Raw genomic sequence first — 21,058 nt, 5'->3', positions numbered from 1 at the left:
TCAACCTTTGCTGTCTCCAGGTCAGGTCCAAGACCACTCCAACCTCTGTCGTTGAGCTACAATGCGCCGGTGACGCCTGCGTCTGCGCATATACAGAGGTTGAATTCCAGGACATAGTCGACGTATTTACTGAGGCATACAAGAGCATAGGCCTTACACTAAACATCAGTTAGACAAAAGTCCTCCACCAACCTGTCCCCGCCGCACAGCACTGACTCCACCCCCCCCCCCCCACCCCAGTGACTAAGATCCACAGCATGGCCCTGGACAACATGAATCATCTCCCATATCTTGGAAGTCTCTTATCAACAAGAGCAGACATAGACAACGAGATTCAACAGCGCCTCCAGTGTGCCAGTGCAGCCTTCGGCCACCTGAGGAAAAGAGTGTTTGAAGACCAGGCCTTCAAATCTTCCACTAAGCTCATGGTCTACAGGGCTGAAGTAATACCTGTCCTCCTGTAAGGCTCATAGACATGGACCATGTACAGTAGACACCTCAAGTCACTGGAGAAACACCACCAACAATGTCTCCGCAAGATCCTACCAATTTCCTGGGAGGACAGATGCACCAACGTTAGGGTCCTTGACCAGGCCAACAGCCCCAGCATTGATGCACTGATGACACTTGATCAGCTCCGCTGGGCAAGCCACATTGTTTGCATGCCAGACACGAGACTCCCAAAGCAAATGCTCTACTCGCAACTCCTTCATGGCAAACGAGCCAAAGGTGGGCAGAGGAATACTTACAAGGACACCCTCAAAGCCTCCCTGATAAAGTGCAATATCACCACTGAAACCTGGGAGTTCCTGGCCAAAGACTGCTCTAAGTGGAGGAAGTGCATCCGGGAAGGTGCTGAAATGCAGAAATCTAGTGCAGGCAGCAGAAAGAGCGTGCAGAAAATCTGTCCCACCCACCATTTCCCTCAACGATTATCTGTCCCATCTGTGACATGGACTGTGGTTCTCATATTGGACTGTTCAGCCACCTAAGGACTCATTTTTAGAGTGGAAGCAAGTCTTCCTCGATTCCGAGGGAATGCCTATGATGAAGATGGTGCCCCATTATAAGTCATCAATCCCATTCTTTTTAACATTCCAGTTTGAATTCTGTCCCATTCCCTGATCGAACTGTACTGGGCAGGAATAATTCTCCGGTCACTGCATCCTGTAAATACAAATTCCCGCATCGATCCCGCCAGTGCCGTCCCATTTAACCGATTCTCACACAGAAACCTCACAACACGACAGGATTATCTGTGAGGGGAGACTGTAATGTCTGGGTAAAGGAGACTCTGTATCCCCACCCGGCCATTTTGACCATAATAATCAGAGTTTCTGATCTCTCATATTAAAACATTGTTCTAAAATATTTAATAATTCCCATATTGCTACAGCGACTATACTGCAAAAGTACTTCATTGGCTTTGAGATGTCCGGTGGTCACGTAAGGCGCTATATAAATCCAAGTCTTTCTTTCTTTCTGTTATGCTCATAATAAAGGATGAAATTGAGTATTGTATGCAATGAGTAAGTGTGACCTTAGCTCCTTTAATTAGACTCCAGAGTGCAGATACAGCTTGGGGGCCTGATTATATACTGTGCTCCCAAAGGATGCTGGGATCTCTTGGGACTCCAACAGGTAGGCCCTCCAGTGGTGGTGTGATACAGGTTGCCAAGGGTTAAAAACATAATATCACTCTCTTGTAAAGTCAATAGTACACTTATTTACAGGGTGAGACGATCTGGGGCTCTTCGCTCCCTTGTCGAATGTCTCGGTACAAATGCAGGTGTGGGTGAGTTGGTTGGTTCTTCACTGGGCTGCTGGGCAGCTGGCCTTGCTGGGCTGCCAGGGATGGTGAGTTCTGCTTTGTGGTCAACCGTGATGTCTGTTGCCACTTGTGTGTGTGTTGGAAGGTCGAAGTTGGTGGTGTCCTCTTCAGGTTGTTCGTAGTTGTTAGTGAACCACAATTTGATTTGGTCCAAATGCTTTCTGCACGTTAGTCCATTGGTCAATTTGACCTGAAACACCCTACTCCCTTCTTTGGCTATGACTGTGCCAGCAAGCCATTTGGGACCATGTCCATAATTGAGTACAGACACAGGGTCATTGACCTCAATATCACGTGACAAATTTATGCAATCATGGTACATGCTTTCTTGATGCCACCTGCCCTTGACATGATCATGGACGTCAGAGTGGACAAAAGAGAGAGAGCCTTGTTTTGAGCCCTCTTTTCATGAGCAGCTCAGCTGGGGGTACCCCAGTGAGCGAGTGAGGTCTGATGCAGTAGTTGAGCAGAACTCGGGACAGTCAGGTCTGCAGGGAGTCTTTCGACATGTATTTCAAGCTTTGATTGATGGTTTGAACTTCCCGTTCTGCCCAGCCATTGGATGCAGGCTTGAACGGGGCAGATGTGATGTGCTTGATCCCATTGCGGATCATGAATTCCTTGAATTCAGCACTGGTGAAACACGGCCTATTGTCGCTGACTAGGACATCAGGCATAACGTGTGTGGCAAATATGGTTCGTAGGTTCTCGATGGTGGATGTGCTTACAGACATTATTACACATTCAATCCATTTTGAATAAGCATCCACAAGAACCAAGAACATTTTACCTAGAAATGGGCCCGCATAGTTGACGTGGATCCTAGACCATGGTTTGGAAGGTCGCGACCACAAACTTAGTGGTGCCTCTCTGAGTGCATTGCTCAGTTGAGAGCAGGTGTTGCACTGGCACACGCATGACTCTAAATCTGAGTCAATGCTGGGCAACCAGACATGCGATCTGGCTATGGCTTTCATCATTACAATGCCTGGATGGGTGCTGTGTAGGTTGCGTATGAACGTTTTTCTGCCTTTCTTGGGCAAGACCACGCGATTACCCCACAAAAGACAGTCCGCCTGTAAGGACATTTCATCTTTGAGCCTGTGGAATGGCTTAATCTCTTCCTGCATCTCCACTGGGATGCTGAACCAACTCCCATGGAGGACACAGTTTTTTTTTACCAGGGACAGTAAAGGATCCTAGCTGGTCCAGGTCCTGATCTGGTGGGCTGTAACGGGTGACTTCTCATTCTCGAATGCCTCCATTACCATGAACAAGTGTCATTTCCACCCCGGTGGTGGGCAATGGTAGCCGACTGAGAGCATCAGCGCAGTTCTCTGTGCCCGGTCTGTGGCAAATTCCATAGTTGTATGCCGACAGCATGAGCGCCCATCTTTGGATGTGGGCAGAGGCATTGGTGTTAATCCCTTTGCTCTCTGAAAATAGTGATACGATCAGTTTCTAGCTCAGACTTGAGACCAAACAAATACTGATGCATTTTTCTCACCCCGTAAATTCTTTTTCAATCATGCTGTAGACCTTTCGGCCTTGGACAGACTCCTGGACGCATAAGTGACCAGTTGCAAAATCCCCAATTCGTTAGCCTGTTGTAACACACACCCGACCCCAATGATGATGCATCGCTAGCTAGCACTAGTCGTTTACATGGGTTATACAGAACAAGCAGTTTGTTTGAACATAACAGATTTCTGGCTTTCTCAAAGGCAGCCTCTTTTGAATTCCCTCATACTCAGCCGTCTCCCTTGCACAGTAACACATGTAGGGGTTCTAGCAAGGTGCTTAACCCGGGTCGGAAATGACCAAAATAGTTGAGGGGTTCCAGGAATGACCGCAGTTCCGTCACGTTCTGTGGTCTCGGCGTGTTCTTGAAGGCCTCCATCTTGGCATGGGTGGGTCTGATGCCATCTGCCGGGATCCTTCTCCCTAAGAACTCGACCTTTAATGCCAGGAAAACACACTTTGAGCATTTCAACCTCAGTCCCATGCGATCTAGCTGACTTAGAACCTCTTGATTATTCTTCAAGTGTTCGATGGTGAGCCAACCTGTGACCAGTATGTCATCCTGGAAAACCATACTGCACGCGACCGACTTTCGCAGGCTCTCCATGTTCCGTTGGAAAATTGCTGCAGCCGATTGAATCCCAAACGGGCATCTGTTATAGACGAACAGACCTTTGTGCGTGTTGATGTAGGTGAGGCCTTTTGAAGATTCCTCCAGCCAGGGTCGCAAATAGGTTGTCTGCCTTGGGTAGCAGGTACTGGTCCTGTAGCAAGAAATGGTTAATCGTTACTTTATAGTCCCCATAAATTCTGACCATGCCATCACCTTTGAGTACCGGGACAATCAGACTGGCCCATTCATTGAATTCCGCCGGTGCCATGATGCCTTCTCGCTGCAGCCTGTCCAGCTCAATTTCCACTTTCTCACACATCATATATGGTACCGCCCGTGCCTTGTGGTGGATGGGTCGTGTATCGGGAACCAAATGGATCTCCACTTTCGCCCGCGAGAAACTTCCAATGCCTGGCATGATCAACGATGGAAATCTGCTCAGAATCTGGGTACATGAGGCGTTGTCGATGGATGAAAGCACTCGGATGTCATCCCAGTTCCAGCGGATTTTTCCCAGCCAGCTTCTGCCGAATAGTGGGGCCATCACCTGGCACAATCCATAGTGGGAGTTCGTGCACTGCTCCATCATTGGAGACTTTGACTTCTGCACTGCCAATTACTGGGATCAGCTCTTTGGTTAAGTTCTTAGCTTGGTGTGAATGAGGCTGAGCTTGGGCCTGTGTGCCTTGTTGCACCACAGCCTGTCAAAGTCATTTTTGCTCATTATGAACTGACTCGCACCCGTGTCCAGTTCCATGGATACTGGAATTCCATTCAGTTCAACTTTTAACATAATTGGTGGACATTTTGTGGTGACGGTGTGTATCCCATACACTTCTGCCTCCTCGATTCGAGTTTCTGGTTCAGCCTGATCCGCCATGGATTGATCTTCCTCTGCAACATGGTGATTTGCAGGGTTTGCAGCTCGCCTGCACATTCGTTGGAGGTGTCCCATTGTTCTACAACCGTTGCACAGATAGTGCTTGAAGCGGCATTGATGGGCCCGATGATCACCTCCACAACGCCAACAAGGTGTTAACTGCCTCGCATTAACGATTGATGGCGAACTCTGGGTCATCTGAGGTCGTGCAGCAGCCTGCGTGTACATTCTGCCATGTATATTCCTGCTCAAAAACGACGTTACTTTGTGCACGGTATTGGCCGAAACCTCTTTGTGCTGCAAAATTTGTTCGGTGTTATCACTGGTAAACATAAATGCCTGGGCTATTGTTATGGCTTTGCTCAGATTTGGTGTTTCAACAGTCAATAGTTTGCGAAGGATTACCTCATGGCCAATGCCAAGCACAAAAAAGTCTCTTAGCATTTGTTCAAGGAATCCATCAAATTCGCCATGTCCTGTAAGGCGCCTTAGTTCGTCGATGTAGTTCGCCATTTCCAGGCCCTCTGACCGTTGACACGTGTAGAACCATCAAAACGCTTTCCTTCGGATTTAGGTGTTCCCGTACCAGTGTACACAATTCTTCATAGGATTTGGTTGTTGGTTTTACCGGAGCTAGAAGATTCTTCATGAGGCCATAGGTTGTTGCCCCACAGACGGTAAGGAGGATCGCCCTTCATTTGGCAGCGTTCTTGTCCCCTTCCAGCTCATTAGCCACGAAGTATTGGTCGAGTCGCTGCACGAAGGCCTCCCAATCGTCCTCTTCTGAGAACTTCTCCAAGATACCAACAGTTTGTTGCATTTTTGCGCGGTTGTTGGATATCTCATCACCAATTGTTACACTCATAATAAAGGATGAAACTGAGTACTGTATGCAATGAGTAAGTGTGATCTTACCTCCTTTAATTAGACTCCAGAGTCCAGGTACCGTGTGGGAGGCTTGCTTTTTTAACCGTGCTCCCAAGGGATGCTGGGATCTCTTGGGAGTCCAACAGGATGCCCTCTGGTGGTGGTGTGATACAGGTTGTCAAGGGTTAAATGCACAACACTTTCCATGAATTAAATAGCTGAAATTATTTCCCAACCAAACTGTCCACACTCCCATCTCCAGGTCGCTGATCTATCTCTGTGAGGCGGTAGGTGGCTCTCAGAAGAGCCTTTGTATTGTGCTGGGTGGGAAGGATCGAGTTGTTCAGCCGCCGAATGTACAGAGAGTGCGGCCCTGCCGTTTCAGAGCGCACACCACATCAATGGCAGTGGCCGTCTTGCACTTGACGTGCTCGGTGTAGGTGACCGCGTCCCTGATCATATTCTCCAGGGAAACTTTCAGCACCCCGCGGCCCTCCTCGTAGATCAGGCCCGAGATCCGCTTGACACCGCCATGGTGAGCCAGGCGGCGGATGGCGGGTTTGGTGATGCCCTGGATGTTATCACGGAACACTTTACGGTGCCGCTTGGCTCCGCCTTTGCCCAGTCCTTTGCCTCCTTTACCTCGGCCATACATGACGATTCTTCACTCAAACTGTCGCTGAATGAAGAACGAACTGCTCCTGGCTCCTTTTTATAGAGCTGGCCCCGACCTGACTGAGAAAGTGCAGAGTGAGAGAGGCGGGAAGGGGAGGAGACAGAGTGAGAGATTAAACAGAGAGCGCGGCAGGGGAGGAGACAGAGTCAAGATTGAGAGACAGAGCAGAGTGCGGCCTCTGATCTTCCAGCTCCACCTCCAGCTTTCTGCAACCAACAATTTCAAATTGTTTTCTCCAATACACAGCGCTCCGCACCAACCCCAACATACACGGAATTCATATTCAAGACTTCCAGGAACCAGAAGCTTTTAAATAAGGTTCCGTTATAATTAACAGTCACGAATATTCCCGCCTATATAGACCCTTCCCTTTAAATCTCAAACCTTATTCCATCTCCTCTCACAGACGGGTTCAGCAGTTTACAAACACCTTCTTCCAGCTGATTTGCAGAATCTGGTGTTTGGGGTTTGAGTTGTGAGGCGGGGTATCGCCGCCAGTACCACCGTCTCACAGAGACTCTGCCCCTGAATCTGTGAAATGACAATGACCAGGAACTGAGACTGGAGCCGAAAACAACCCCCCAATTACACTGAGGCCCGGGCCGGGCATGCCATTCTCCGTGTGCTTTATTGCAGACACTGGGGGAGGGGTGCGTGCACGCATTGCGGGAGGTGTGGGTGCAGACACTGGGGGAGGGGATGGTGCTGACACTGGGGGAGGGGTGCGTGCAGACACTGGGGGAGGGGTGTGTGCAGACACTGGGTGAGGGGTGGGTGCAGACACTGGGGAGGGGTGTGTGCAGACACTGTGGGAGGGGGTGCGTGCAGACATTGGGGGAAGGGATGGTGCTGACACTGGGGGAAGGCTGGGTGCAGGCACTGGGGGGAGGGATGAGTGTCGACACTGGGGAGTGGTGGGTGCAGACACTGGGGAAGGGTGGGTGCAGACACTGGGGGTGGGTGGGTGCAGGCACTGGGGCAGGGGCTGGTGCAGACACTGGGAGAGGGTGCGTGCAGACACTGCGGGAGGCTGGGTGCAGATACTGGTGTAAGTTGGGTGCAGACACTGGGGGAGGGGTGGGTGCAGACACTGGGGTAGGGGCGGGTGCAGACACTGGGGGAGGGGTGGGTGCAGGCACTGGGAGAGGGTGGGTGCAGACACTGGGGGAGGCTGGGTGCAGACACTGGGGGAGGCTGGGTGCAGACACTGGGGGAGTGTGGTTGCAACCAATGTCAGCGAGTCACCAGGGATCCTGGGATCATTTTCATTCCGTCTGGAATCTGAGCCCGGCCCCAAGACAGAGATCACTTGATTCCGGGATCAGCTCTTTTCTGAGAGGCGTGGGTGGCTCTGAGAAGAGCCTTTGGGTTCAGATATTTACAAGTTGCCCTTTTTATTTACTTTTTGGTCGCTGCTTTCTTGGTATTTGCTGATTCGGGCGTGGCCTTGGCCCTCGGTTTCTCCACCTGTTTTGGCCGCATTCACCTTTGCGCCTGTGGCCTTCTTGGGGCTCTTGGGCTTCTTCGCCACCGCCTTCTTCCCAGCCGGCGCTTTCGCTGTCTTTTTTGCTGTTGGCGCCTTCTTGGTGCTCGTTTGCTTGGCTGGAGATTTCTTGGCTGGAGATTTCTTGGCTGCTGGTTTCTTCACCATTCTTCCCACTTTCCCCGGGGTTTCCATCTTCGGGACTTTGAAGGAGCCCGAGGCGCCCGTGCTTTCAGGGAACCATTTGTCACATTCTTCTTGATACTGAACCTGATCTGGGACCCGCGCTTCTCCACATCGCCGCCTTTGGCCGCCAGAGCCTTCTTTATCGGGGCCAGGGACATCCCCTTGCGATCGCTGCCATCGGTCACAACCTTGAAGATCTGTTTGCCCAATTTGGGAGCGGCTGGCTTGGAGCGGGGAGCCGCCTTCTTCTTCTTGCTGGGAGCCTTGGTTTGAACGGCGGCGGCGGGAGGAGCTGTTTCGGCGGCTACAGTTATCAGTCATGTCCGCGACTCGGAAAATCTCTCTGACAGTCAGAGCTGGGTCAGAAATGAAACGAGAGGCGGCGACACAGAGCAACTTAAAGGCAGCGAGCGGACGGGGCGGAGACATCCTGCTGTCAGATCCCCGCCCCTCCAGCCTCTCTGTGTTTCTCTCTCCTCACTAACTCTCCGATTCCAATTCAACTCGGGACCTCCCGACTCCCAGACTGGCTTCTTTCTGTCCCCAAGACCGGGATGTTTGCTGTCGAGAAAGTTTCATCCGAATGGAAGGCAGCAATTTCGATTGAAACCCGTTTCATTGCTGCACTGGTCGCGCTCTCTCACCCGATCGCGGATATTTTCTTTTTTTCTCGACTAAAATTTGAAATCAACTCAAACTTCCTGTTTACTTCCAGCTTCAGGACTGAGCAGGGCAGCAGGGCGATCCTGTGACGGAAATCTTTGAATTTTACACAAGAGGGACTCTGAAATCAGGCGATGAGAGCGGACACACAAACACAGTGACATTAGTCTAACCCGCCCGCCCCTTTAACACACTCTCATAAGAACATAACATAAGAACATAAGAATTAGGAACAGGAGTAGGCCATCTAGCCCCTCGAGCCTGCTCCGCCATTCAACAAGATCATGGCTGATCTGGCAGTGGACTCAGCTCCACTTACCCGCCCGCTCCCCATAACCCTTAATTCCCTTATTGGTTAAAAATCTATCCATCTGTGACTTGAATACATTCAATGAGCTAGCCTCAACTGCTTCTTTGGGCAGAGAATTCCACAGATTCACAACCCTCTGGGAGAAGAAATTCCTTCTCAACTCGGGTTTAAATTGGCGCCCCCGTATTTTGAGGCTTTGCCCCCTAGTTCTAGTCTCCCCGACCAATGGAAACAACCTCTCTGCCTCTATCTTGTCTATCCCTTTCATTATTTTAAATGTTTCTATAAGATCACCCCTCATCCTTCTGAACTTCAACGAGTAAAGACCCAGTCTACTCAATCTATCATCATAAGGTAACCCCCTCATCTCCGGAATCAACCTAGTGAATAAGAACATAAGAGCATAAGAATTAGGAACAGGAGTAGGCCATCTAGCCCCTCGAGCCTGCTCTGCCATTCAATAAGATCATGGCTGATCTGGTCGTGGACTCAGCTCCACTTACCTGCCCTCTCCCCGTAACCCTTAATTCCCTTATTGCTTAAAAATCTATCTATCTTTGACTTGAAAACATTCAATGAGCCAGCCTCAACTGCTTCCTTGGGCAGAGAATTCCACAGGTTCACAACCCTCTGGGAGAAGAAATTCTTTCTCAACTAGGTTTTAAATTGGCTCCTCCGTATTTTGAGGCTGTGCCCCCTACTTCTAGTCTCCCCCACCAATGGAAACAACCTCTCTGCCCCTATCTTGTCTATCTCTTTCATGATTTTAAATGTTTCTATAAGATCACCCCTCATCCTTCTGAACTCCAAGGAGTAAAGACCCAGTCTACTCAATCTATCATCATAAGATAACCCTCTCATCTCCGAAATCAGCCTAGTGAATCGTCTCTGTACCCCTTCCAAAGCTAGTATATCCTTCCTTAAGTAAGGTGACCAAAACTGCAAGCAGTACTCCAGGTGCGGCCTTACCAATACCCTATACAGGGTTGCAGAAGGACCTCCCTGCTTTTGTACTCCATCCCTCTCGCAATGAAGGCCAACATTCCATTCGCCTTCCTGATTACCTGCTGCATCTGCAAACTAACTTTTTGAAATTCATGCACAAGGACCCCCAGGTCCCTCTGCACCGCAGCATGTTGTAATTTCTCCCCACTCAAATAATATTCCCTTTTACTGTTTTTTTCCCCAAGGTGGATGACCTCACACTTTCCGACATTGTATTCCATCTGCCAAACCTTAGCCCATTCGCTTAACCTATCTAAATCTCTTTGCAGCCTCTCTGTGTCCTCTACACAACCCGCTTTCCCACTAATCTTTGTGTCATCTGCAAATTTTGTTACACTACACTCTGTCCCCTCTTCCAGGTCATCTATGTATATTGTAAACAGTTGTGGTCCCAGCACCGATCCCTGTGGCACATCACTAACCACCGATTTCCAACCCGAAAAGGACCCATTTATCCTGACTCTCTGCTTTCTGTTAGCCAGCCAATTCGCTATCCATGCTAATACATATCCACTGACTCCGCGTACCTTTATCTTCTGCAGTAACCTTTTGTGTGGCACCTTGTCGAATGCCTTTTGAAAATCTAAATACACCACATCGATCGGTACACCTCAATCCACCATGCTCGTTATATCCTCAAAGAATTCCAGTAAATTAGTTAAACATAATTTCCCCTTCATGAATCCATGCTGCGTCTGCTTGATTGCACTATTCCTATCCAGATGTCCCGCTATTTCTTCCTTTATGATAGTTTCAAGCATTTTCCCCACAACAGATGTTAAACTAACCAGCCTATAGTTACCTGCCTTTTGTCTGCCCCCTTTTTTTAAACAGAGGCGTTACATTAGCTGCTTTCCAATCCGCTGGTACCTCCCCAGAGTCCAGAGAATTTTGGTAGATTATAACGAATGCATCTGCTATAACTTCCGCCATCTCTTTCAATACCCTGGGATGCATTTCATCAGGACCAGGTTAAAATCCCCCATGATTACTGCCGTTCCTTTTTCACATGCCTCCATTATTCCCTTGATTATTGCCCGCCCCACCATGAAGTTATTATTTGGGGGCCTATAAACTACGCCCACCAGTGACTTTTTCCCCTTACTATCTCTAATCTCCACCCACAATGATTCAACATTTTCTTCATTAGAGCCAATATCGTCTCTCACAACTGCCCTGATATCATCCTTTATTAACAGAGCTACCCCACCTCCTTTCCCTTCTTGTCTATCTTTCCGAATCGTCAGATAGCCCTGTATGTTTAATTCCCAGTCTTGGCCACCCTGTAACCACTTTTCTGTAATGGCCACACATCATACCCATTTGTAATGATTTCATACCCATTTGTAATGACACAATGCTGAAATCTGCACATTAACACACAAACTGTGCCTAGATTTACAGTTCCCAGCACAGGTTTTCCTCTCCGCCCGGCTGTGCTGCCGATTCTCGGGTCAGTTGTAGTTTCCCAGCTCAGTAAATGTTAAACACTCTGAGGCTGCGCTCCTCACAGTGCCTGTTCCCAGAGTCAGGGGCAGGAGCCAATCACAGCTGTGGCTGGCTTAACCCATCTCTGCTTTAAGTTGTTATATTGATCGAATGCAGAAATATGTTTGACTAACATGAACATACAAATAATGTGCTCACCGCCCCTGCAGCCTCTCTTTGTCTCTCTCCTCCTCCGAAAATGGTTTCCATATTTACAAAAGGATATACTTGCTTTGGAGGCAGTTTAGAGAAGGTTCACTAGGTTGATTCCAGAGACGAGAGGGTTGACATGAGGAAAGGTTGAGGAGGTTGGGCCTCCACTCATTAGAATTCAGAAGAATGTATAAGATTATGAGGGGGCTTGACAAGATGGATGCAGAGAAAATGTTTCCACTGATGGGGGAGACTAAAACTAGAGAGCATAATCTTAGAATAAGGGACTGCCTATTTAAAACTGAAACGAGGAGAAATTTATTTTCTCAGAGGATTGTAAATCTGTGGAATTCGCTGCCTCAGAGAGTTGTGGAAGCTGGGGCATTGAATAAATTTAAGTCAGAGATTGACAGTTTCTTAACCGATAATGGAATAAGGGGTTATGGGGACCAGGCGGGGAAGTGGACCTGAGTCCATGATCGGATCAGCCAAGGTCATATAAAATGGCGGAGCAGGCTCGAGGGGCTGTATGACCTATTCCCGCTCCTATTTCCTATGTTCTTATGTAAAATGAGGGACATATAACAGTAACTTGTGTCTTAACCATCCCATACTCAGGGATGGCTATGAGAGAGAGCGACAGAGAGACAGACACAGTATCAGTCTTAAACTCCCAAACTGTGTCTCCATATTATACTCAATAATAGTATCACACATTCATGTACAGCGTCAGCGGAAAAGACAGAGAGACAGACACAGTATCAGTCTTACACTTTGTATCAGTGTCTCCATATTATGCTCACTTCACGTATTGCACCAGAGAGAGAAACAGAGACATTATCGGTCTTACACTTCCACAATGTTTCCACATCACGCTAAATAACAGTATCCCGCCTTCACAACCTGTACAAGAGAGAGCGGATAGCAACAGAGAAACAGAGAGAGGGGAGAGCTGAGCGAGAGACAGGAGAGTGCGAGGTAGGGCGGTGAGACACAGAAAGACATGCACAGTAGCAGTTCCAGACTGACCTGTGAAGTCCCGTTTTATCCTGAAAGATGCCATTGGAGAGACAGAAGATGCAGTTTCCTCTCTCACTTGATATTTTACCAGAGACCGACACATTATTAATCCCACACTGCGGGACAGTGTCAGAGAGTGAGAGAAACAATGGCCCACATTTAACCCTCGCTTGCCTGTTGTAATCTCTGCAATCTTGCAGCTCAGGGCAGCTCGGTATTACTCTCAGTGACCGAGTGTTTTACTCTAATTAAACTGATCTCGGACTGTTTCTGTCAGATATTAACTCCTGCACGGTCCCAGTAAACACTCCCACTCCCTCGTCCCTCCGATATTTCTGCAGGATTGCTTTGTGAAGACGGGCTCATGGAGAAAATCACCCTGCACGGAATGATCCCACATTGAGTATCTCCAAGGTACAAGGCTCTCAGCTTAAATCATTCTCCGTCCTTTCCTCCCGGGACCAGTTCCTTTGCTCAGATTCGGATAAAAGTAAATTGGGAAAAGTGCACTTTGATTTTTACAGGCTGAATTACTGCAGAAAGCCGCGCATGCGCGGATAAGCCCCGCCCCCAGTGTCGATTTCCAGTGAGCAGAAGAGCGCATGCGCCCTCCCCTCCCCCAGCCCTGTCTGTGTTCGCCATTCACTCAGTGAGCGGAAGAAGATGGTTTAAAACAGCCGGGACTGGAGACACCGCGGCCCCGGGGTAAGGCAGAGAGTAGCAGCCTCCTTACAGCAGCGCAGTGCTTTGTGTCCGCAGATGGGCTCAGAGATCGGCATTGAGTCCAGGGGGAGTTCAGGGGGAGTCGGGGGCTGTGCGTAAGGGGCAGAGTGGACCAAGAACCAGTCTCGGTGCATGGTGTGAGTGGGGGAAGGGAGAGGCCATTCTCGGGCTGTGTGTGGACAGCGTGTGTCCAGGGTAAGGGAGACAGTATGGGCAGAATCTGCTATTTACAATCATTGCTGCTTTTTCTCTCCAAACCAGTGGTGAACGTTCCTGGTTTAGTTCCGTCGGGGGCCGTGTGTAAGAGGCAGAGTAGATCAGGAACGAGTTCCGGAACATGGTGTGAGTGGGGGAAGGGAGAGGCCATTCTCGGGCTGTGTGTGGACAGTGTAAGCTAACCGAGAAAGTAAATCACCTCGCTCTTTCAAATCATTGCTGCTTTCTTTCCCCAAATCAGTCGTGAATGTTCCTGATTCAGTTCCAATCTCACCGTGTCTGTTGTTCTTGGACAGTGAGCAGTGGAAACACAGCCTGACAGTGAGGATGTGAGGAGTTTCACAAAGTGCATCTATTGCAGACACCAGAGAGGAGTGTGGGAGAAGATATTTAAAGACCAGTTATATTGATTCGGTGAGCTGAATTCTCCAGAACTGTGTTGCTGGTGATCGAGAGATACATTATTGCTACCTCAGATACATCATATTATCCCGTGCATCCATATCTTATCACTAATAATGTTCTCGTATTATTATTCTCAGAGCAAACTTCTTTAACCAGCCAGAACAAATATGAGCTTTCCTCCTCCACCCAGAACACAAGGAACAGTGCAGGCAGCTCCTTCTCACACACAGTATGTCGATTATCACTCGCAGAGCACAGAGACACAGAACTGGCCTGAATCCTATTATCACTGGCAGCAGAAGCTGTCAGTCCCACAGTGATCCGAAGTGGCAGAGTTACATTGTGAATCTTCCAGCCACATGGAGCAGTAGAATCAGATGCTATTTCACCATTGAAACAGATCACACTGACAGGTATGTTAAACACCCACACTCACTTGCCAGAAACTGACAGGTAGAGAATAAAACACACAATCACCTATCAGAGACTGACAGGTACAGATCATACCCCACACTCACATACCAGAAACTGACAGGTACAATGTAAAACATAAAACCACGTAGACTAATAAATACAAATTAAAGGCAGACTAACATATCAGAAACTTAGAGGCACAGCTTAAACCCCCACACACATAGCAAAACCTATCCGGTGCAGAATAATACACACACTCGCATATCAGAGACTTAGAGATACAGTATAAAACCCACACTCACATATCAGAGCCTGACATATTAAAATCCATATTCCCATAACATAAATTGACAGATACAGTGAAATGCCAATAGTCACTTACCAGTAATTGACAGGCATATGGTAAAGACTTCTCTTCCATACCAGAAACTGACAGGTACAAAGGAAACCCCACTCTCAATTAAGCAGAAACTGTCAGTTATAGAGTAAGACCCACAATCACAAGTCAGAACTTGACAGGTACAGAATAAAACCGAGACTCCCATAACAGAAAAGGAGATACAGAGAAAGGCCCATGCTCACATACCAGAGACAGATAGAATCAATGTGAAACTCAAGACTCATTTACCAGAGACCGGCAGATTCAACATAAACACTCATCTCCAGAACAAAAATTGACAGTTAGAAAGTAAAATGAATACTCTTATCAGGAATTGGTGATACAGAGTGATACAATACTAACATACTGGAGAATGACGGATATGGAGTAGAGCTCACATTCACATAACAGAGATGGACAGATGCAGCACAAAACAAACACTCACACACCAGGAATGGAACGTCACTGAATGAAACCCACCAGAAATTACCAGAAATTGACAAGTACAGGATAAAACCCACACTCTCGTATCAGAAACTGACATACAGAGTAAAACCCTCATTCACATACCAGAGATGGACAGATAGAGAGTAAAATCCACACTCCCATACCAGGCACACACAATATTAATTCTATATTTACCAGTCAATGGATCAGAGAATGAAAGTGTCAGCATCGATCCTATAATCACCAGTCAGTTCCACACTGACACTGCACCAGAGATTGAAAGTGGCAGTGCCCATCCTACACTCACCTGTCAATCAGGATTTGTCACATAGTGTCAGAGAAAGAGAGAGGCAGTATCTATCCAATAATCACCTGTCACATAGTATCAGAGAATGAGAGAGGCAGTATCTATCCAACACTCACCTGGCAATCCAACTCTGCCTCACTGTACCAGAGGTTGTGAGATGCAATATCTATCCTATGTCAACAAATATATCGCATACTGATAGCAATATCAGATAATGAGACGTTAAGTTTCTATCCCATATTCAGCAGTCAATCCTACAATAATGCACAGTACCAGAGAGTCACAGTGGCAGTGTCTTTCCTATATTCTCCCTCAATCCCACACTGACACACTTTATCAGAGAGTAACAGATACATTACGTCTCAGTTAAATTGGTTCACACTGTATTACAGAGAGGGAGTTAAAGTATCTATATATTGTATTCCACTGACAATCAAACATTGCCACAGTAACAGAGAGTGACAGGTACACTATCTATCCTATAGTCAACAGAAATTCCCAAACTGATATGTATGACCAGAGAGTGAGTGGCAGGTATTTTCTATACACACCTGTCAGTCACACACTACACACAGTCCCAGAGAGTGAGAGGCAGTGTCTGTCCTATACACACGTGTCAAACTCACACTGACACACAGTACCAGAGAGTGAGTGGCAGTGTCTGTCCTATACACACCTGTCAATCCCACACTGACACACAGTACCAGAAAGTGACAGATAAATGTCTAGTCTATCCTAACCAAGCAATTTAAAAATGTCCCATTGTACCAATGAGTGACAAAAACAATATCTATCCCTTTTAATTGGACCTGTGAGTGTAGAACTGAACCCAGCTGGAGTCAGCACTTTCGATTGGAGTGGGAGGGGAACCAGTGAGTGTAGAAATGAACCCAGCCAGAGTCAGCACATTCAGGAAGGGGATGGAGGAGAACCAGTGAGTGTAGAAATGAACCCAGCCAGAGTCAGCACATTCAGGAAGGGGATGGAGGAGAACCAGTGAGTGTAGAACTGAATCCAGCCAGAGTCAGCACCTCAGGGGAGGGAGAGGGAGGGGAACCAGTGAGTGTAGAACTGAACCCAGCCAGAGTCAGCACCTTCAGGAGAGGGAACCGGTGAGTGTAGAACTGAACCCAGCCAAAGTCAGCACATTTGCTGAAGGAGAGGGAGGGGAACCAGTGAGTGTAGAACTGAACCCAGCCGGAGTCAGCACCTTCAGGGGAGGGAACCGGTGAGTGTAGAACTGAACCCAGCCAGAGTCAGCACCTTCAGGGGAGGGAACCGGTGAGTGTAGAATTGAACCCAGCTAGAGTCATCACCTTCAGGGGAGGAGAGCAAGGGGAGCCACTGAGTATAGAACTCAACCCAGCCAGAGTCAGCACATTCATTGAAGGAGAGGGAGGAAAACCAGTGAGTGTAGAACTGAACCCCGCCAGAGTCAGCACCTTCAGGGGAGGGGAACCAGTGAGTGTAGAACTGAACCCCGCCAGAGTCAGCACCTTCACGGGAGGAGAGGGAGGGGAACCAGTGAGTGTAGAACTGAACCCAGCTAGAGGTGGTGATGACAATTAGGAGCGGAGGACAAGCTGCCTTCAAACATGTGATATGTTTGAATTTCAGGACAGCGAGGGGGAAGAGTATGCGGCAGGGATTTACTGCTTTGGTGGAACAAGAGAGGAAATAACGTTCCATAGAATCTAGAATTGTCTGTTCTGAATTTCTGTCCTGTACTTGCAGTAATGATTTTTGTAAACACCTTTTCCAGGGTATCGGAAGGGGAGGATTTGCACACAGGAAAATCAAAACAAACATCACGTCAAGATCTGACGGAATCACTCGATTCCTCAGGACCTGAATATCATCGGCCTTTGAATGTGGAAGGAGAAATGTTTGTCTGTTCTGTCTGTGGGAATAGATTTCAAACATCAGTGTGTCTGGAAAAGCACCGAGACACCCCCCCACGCCCGAGCGAAAGTGTTCCAGCGCACTGACTGTGAAAAGAGCTTTAACCAGTTACACAGCCTGAAAAAACATTGCACCATTGACAGCAGGAGAAACCATACATGTGTTCTGTGTGTGGACCAGGCTTGAACTGATCGTCAAACCTGGAGAGGCACAAGGACACCCACACCACGGAGAAACCGTGGGCATGTGGAGACTGTGGGAAGGGATTCAATTACCCTTCTGATCTGGAAGTTCATAGGCGCAGTCACACTGGGGAGAGGCCGTTCACCTGCTCCGACTGTGGGAAGGGATTCACTACTTTATCCAACCTGCTGACACACCAGCGAGTTCACACTGGGGAGAGGCCGTTCACCTGCCCCAAGTGTGAGAAGGGATTCACTCAGTTATCCACCCTGCTGCAGCACCAGCGAGTTCACACTGGGGAGAGGCCGTTCACCTGCTCCGAGTGTGGGAAGGGATTCACTCGGTCATCCAACCTGCTGACACACCAGCGAGTTCACACTGGGGAGAGTCCGTTCACCTGCTCTGATTGTGGGAAGGGATTCACTCGGTCATCCCGCCTACAGCAACACCAGCGAGTTCACACTGGGGAGAGGCCGTTCACCTGCTCTGAGTGTGGGAAGGGATTCACTCAGTCATCCACCCTGCTGGAACACCATCGAGTTCACACCGGGGAGAGGCCGTTCACCTGCTCTGAGTGCGGGAAGGGATTCACTCGGTCATCGCGCCTGCTGAGACACCAGCAAGTTCACACTGGGAGAGGCCGTTCACCTGCTCCGTGTGTGGGAAGGGATTCATGCAGTCATCCCACCTGCTGACACACCAGCGAGTTCACACTGAGGAGAGACCATTCACCTGCTCTGTGTGCAGGAAGGGATTCACTCGTTCATCCAACTTGCTCCATTTGTCGGAAGGTATTCACTCTGTCATCCCACATGCTGAGGCACCAACAAGTTCACAAGTGACTGCAGGGTTTGAATTCTGCTGTTGTCCCAGACTGAATCGTGTCCATTCTGACAGTTGGGCTTTCTTTCTGCTAATATTGATACCCCTGTAACTGGGCTGGAGTTTAATATTCTGGATATTTGACCAATTAATCAACAGGAAAAGGATCAGATAAAAATATAATGCTGATTGTGTTTGCATCCATAATTCACCCTTTAAAAAACATAAGAAATAGGAGCAGGAGTAGGCCATTGGCCACTCGAACTTGCTCTGCCATTTCATAAGATCATCACTGATCTGATCTTGGGCACAGCTCCAATTCTCTGCCCGCTCTCCATAACCCTTCACTCCATTATCGCTCAAAAATCTGTCTACCTCCACCTTAAATACATTCAATGACCCAGCCTCCACAGTTCTCTGGGATAGAGAATTCCAAAGATTTACGACCCTCTGAGAGAAGAAATTTCTCCTCATCTCAGTTCTAAATCCCATATTCTTAAACTATGCCCCCTAGTTCAAGATTTCCCCACGAGTGGAAACATCCTCTCTACATCTACCTTGTCGAGCCCCCTCAGTAGCATATGTTTCAATAAGATCATCTCTCATTCTTTTAAACCCCAATGAGTATCAGTCCAATCTGCTCAACCTATCCCTGTATGTCAACCCCTTCATCTCAGGAATCAAACTAGTGAAGCTTCTCTGAACTGTTTCCAATGCAAGTATATCCCTCCTTAAATTTAAGATCATCAAAACTGCACGCAGTACTCCAGGTGTGGTCTCACCAATACCCTGTACAGTTGTAGCAGGACTTCACTGCTTTTATACTACATCCCCCTTGCAATAAAGGCCAACATTTCTATTGGCTTCATAATTACTTGCTATACCTGCATACTAACTTTTAGTGCTTCACACACAAGGACAAACTGGTCCCTCTGTACCGCAGCATTTTGTAATATCTCTGCATTTAAATAATAAATTGTATTTTTATTTTTCCTGCCAAAGTGGATAACCTCACATTTTCCCACATTATACTCAATCTGCCAAATATTAACACACTCACTTAGCCTGTCTACATCCATTTGCAGATTCTTTGTGTCCTCCCCCAATTTGCTTTCCCATCCATCTTTGTATCATTAGCAAACTTGGCTACATTACACTCGGCCCTTCATCCAAATCATTAATATAGATTGTTAATAGTTGAAGCCAATCCCTGCGTCACCCCACTAGTCACCGTTTGCCAACCGGAAAATGACCCATTTATGCCGACTCTATTTTCTGTTAGTTAGTTCACCGTCTATCCATGCTAACATATTACCCCCAATCCCATGAGCTTTTATCTTATGCAGTAACCTTTTATATGGCACCTTATTGAAAGCCTTCTGGAAATCCAAATACACCACATCCACTGGTTCCCTCTTATCCACCCTGTTCATTACATCCTCAAAGAACTCCAGCAAATTTGTCAAACATGTTTTCCCTTTCATAAAACCATGCTGACTCTGCCTGACTGTATTATGCTTTTCCAAATGTCCTACTACTGGTTCCTTAATAATGGACTCCAGCATTTTCCCAGCAACAGAGGTTAGGCTAACTAGTCTATAGTTTCCTGTTTTCTGTCTCCCCTTTTTAAATAGCGGTGTTACATTTGTGGTTTTCCAAACCGCTGGGACCTCTCCACAATCCAGAGAGTTTTGGGAGATTTCAACCAATGCATCCACCATCTCTGCAGCCACTTTCTTTAAGACCCCAGGATGCAGGCCATCAGGTCCAGGCGATTTGTCCACCTTTAGTCCCATTATTTTACCGAGTACTTTTTCTTTAGTGTCAGTGATAGTTTTAAGTTATCCCTTCCCTACAGGCCCTTGATTATATATTATTGGGATGTATTTAGTCTCTTCTACCGTGAAGACTGATACAGAATATCAGAAGGGTTTTATTCAAATATTGAAAGCTGCAACAAATGGAGCTAAGGTTTGTTAAACAATTGACAATAAAATGAATTGAATCTGCAGATTGGTTTTTGATTTCTCTGGGATGGAGCCGGACATGATGTGCCTTGAAATACCGCAGGTGTCCCTCCAATTAATTCAGACTGATTGGAGCGTGACTGCCCCCTAGAGCAGGAGAAATGAGGGCAGAACCAGGTCAACACTGAACTTACTGCACCCCACAGGGATATCACACACAGCCCCCTCCCTGGGGCAGCTCAGGGTCAGACACTGAACACACTGCACCCCCCCAGGGACATCACACTGTGTCACCTCCCTGGGGCAGCTCGGGGTCAGACACTGAACACACTGCACCCCATGGGGACATCACACACTGCCCCCCTCCCTGAGGCAGCTCAGAGTCAGACACTGCACCCCATGGGGACATCAACACTGCACAGGGAGATTACTACCTTTAAGGTCTTGATTTTTAATCTCTTTCCTAGCTCCCTAAAATCGGTCTCGAGAACCTCATCCCTTTTTCTACCTACATCGTTGATGCTGATATGGACCATTTCTGCCCTGCCCTGTGTATATACTGTCAGAGGAGTTGTACGCTTCATGAGCCACATGCTA

General features: G+C 47.8%; 1 protein-coding gene and 1 pseudogene across 1 annotated transcript; one reads left to right on the top strand and one right to left on the bottom strand.

The window, feature by feature from the left end:
* Positions 1–20,499, top strand: part of LOC139230230 (zinc finger protein 420-like) — a 37,213-nt pseudogene extending 16,714 nt beyond the window's left edge.
* Positions 6,056–6,405, bottom strand: LOC139229881 (histone H4-like). The gene has a single exon (XM_070861512.1). The coding sequence runs from the start codon at positions 6,365–6,367 to the stop codon at positions 6,056–6,058; it is 312 nt and encodes a 103-aa protein (XP_070717613.1). The 5' UTR covers positions 6,368–6,405.
* Positions 20,500–21,058: the final 559 nt, after the last annotated feature.

Source organism: Pristiophorus japonicus, chromosome 19 (assembly GCF_044704955.1).
Source record: "Pristiophorus japonicus isolate sPriJap1 chromosome 19, sPriJap1.hap1, whole genome shotgun sequence".
Classification (NCBI taxonomy): domain Eukaryota; kingdom Metazoa; phylum Chordata; class Chondrichthyes; family Pristiophoridae; genus Pristiophorus; species Pristiophorus japonicus.
This window is presented reverse-complemented; position numbering and strand designations above follow the sequence as displayed.

Bases quoted from the DNA above. Each gene is read 5' to 3' on its own strand.
- LOC139229881 (XM_070861512.1), bottom strand. From the start codon at position 6,367: ATGTATGGCCGAGGTAAAGGAGGCAAAGGACTGGGCAAAGGCGGAGCC.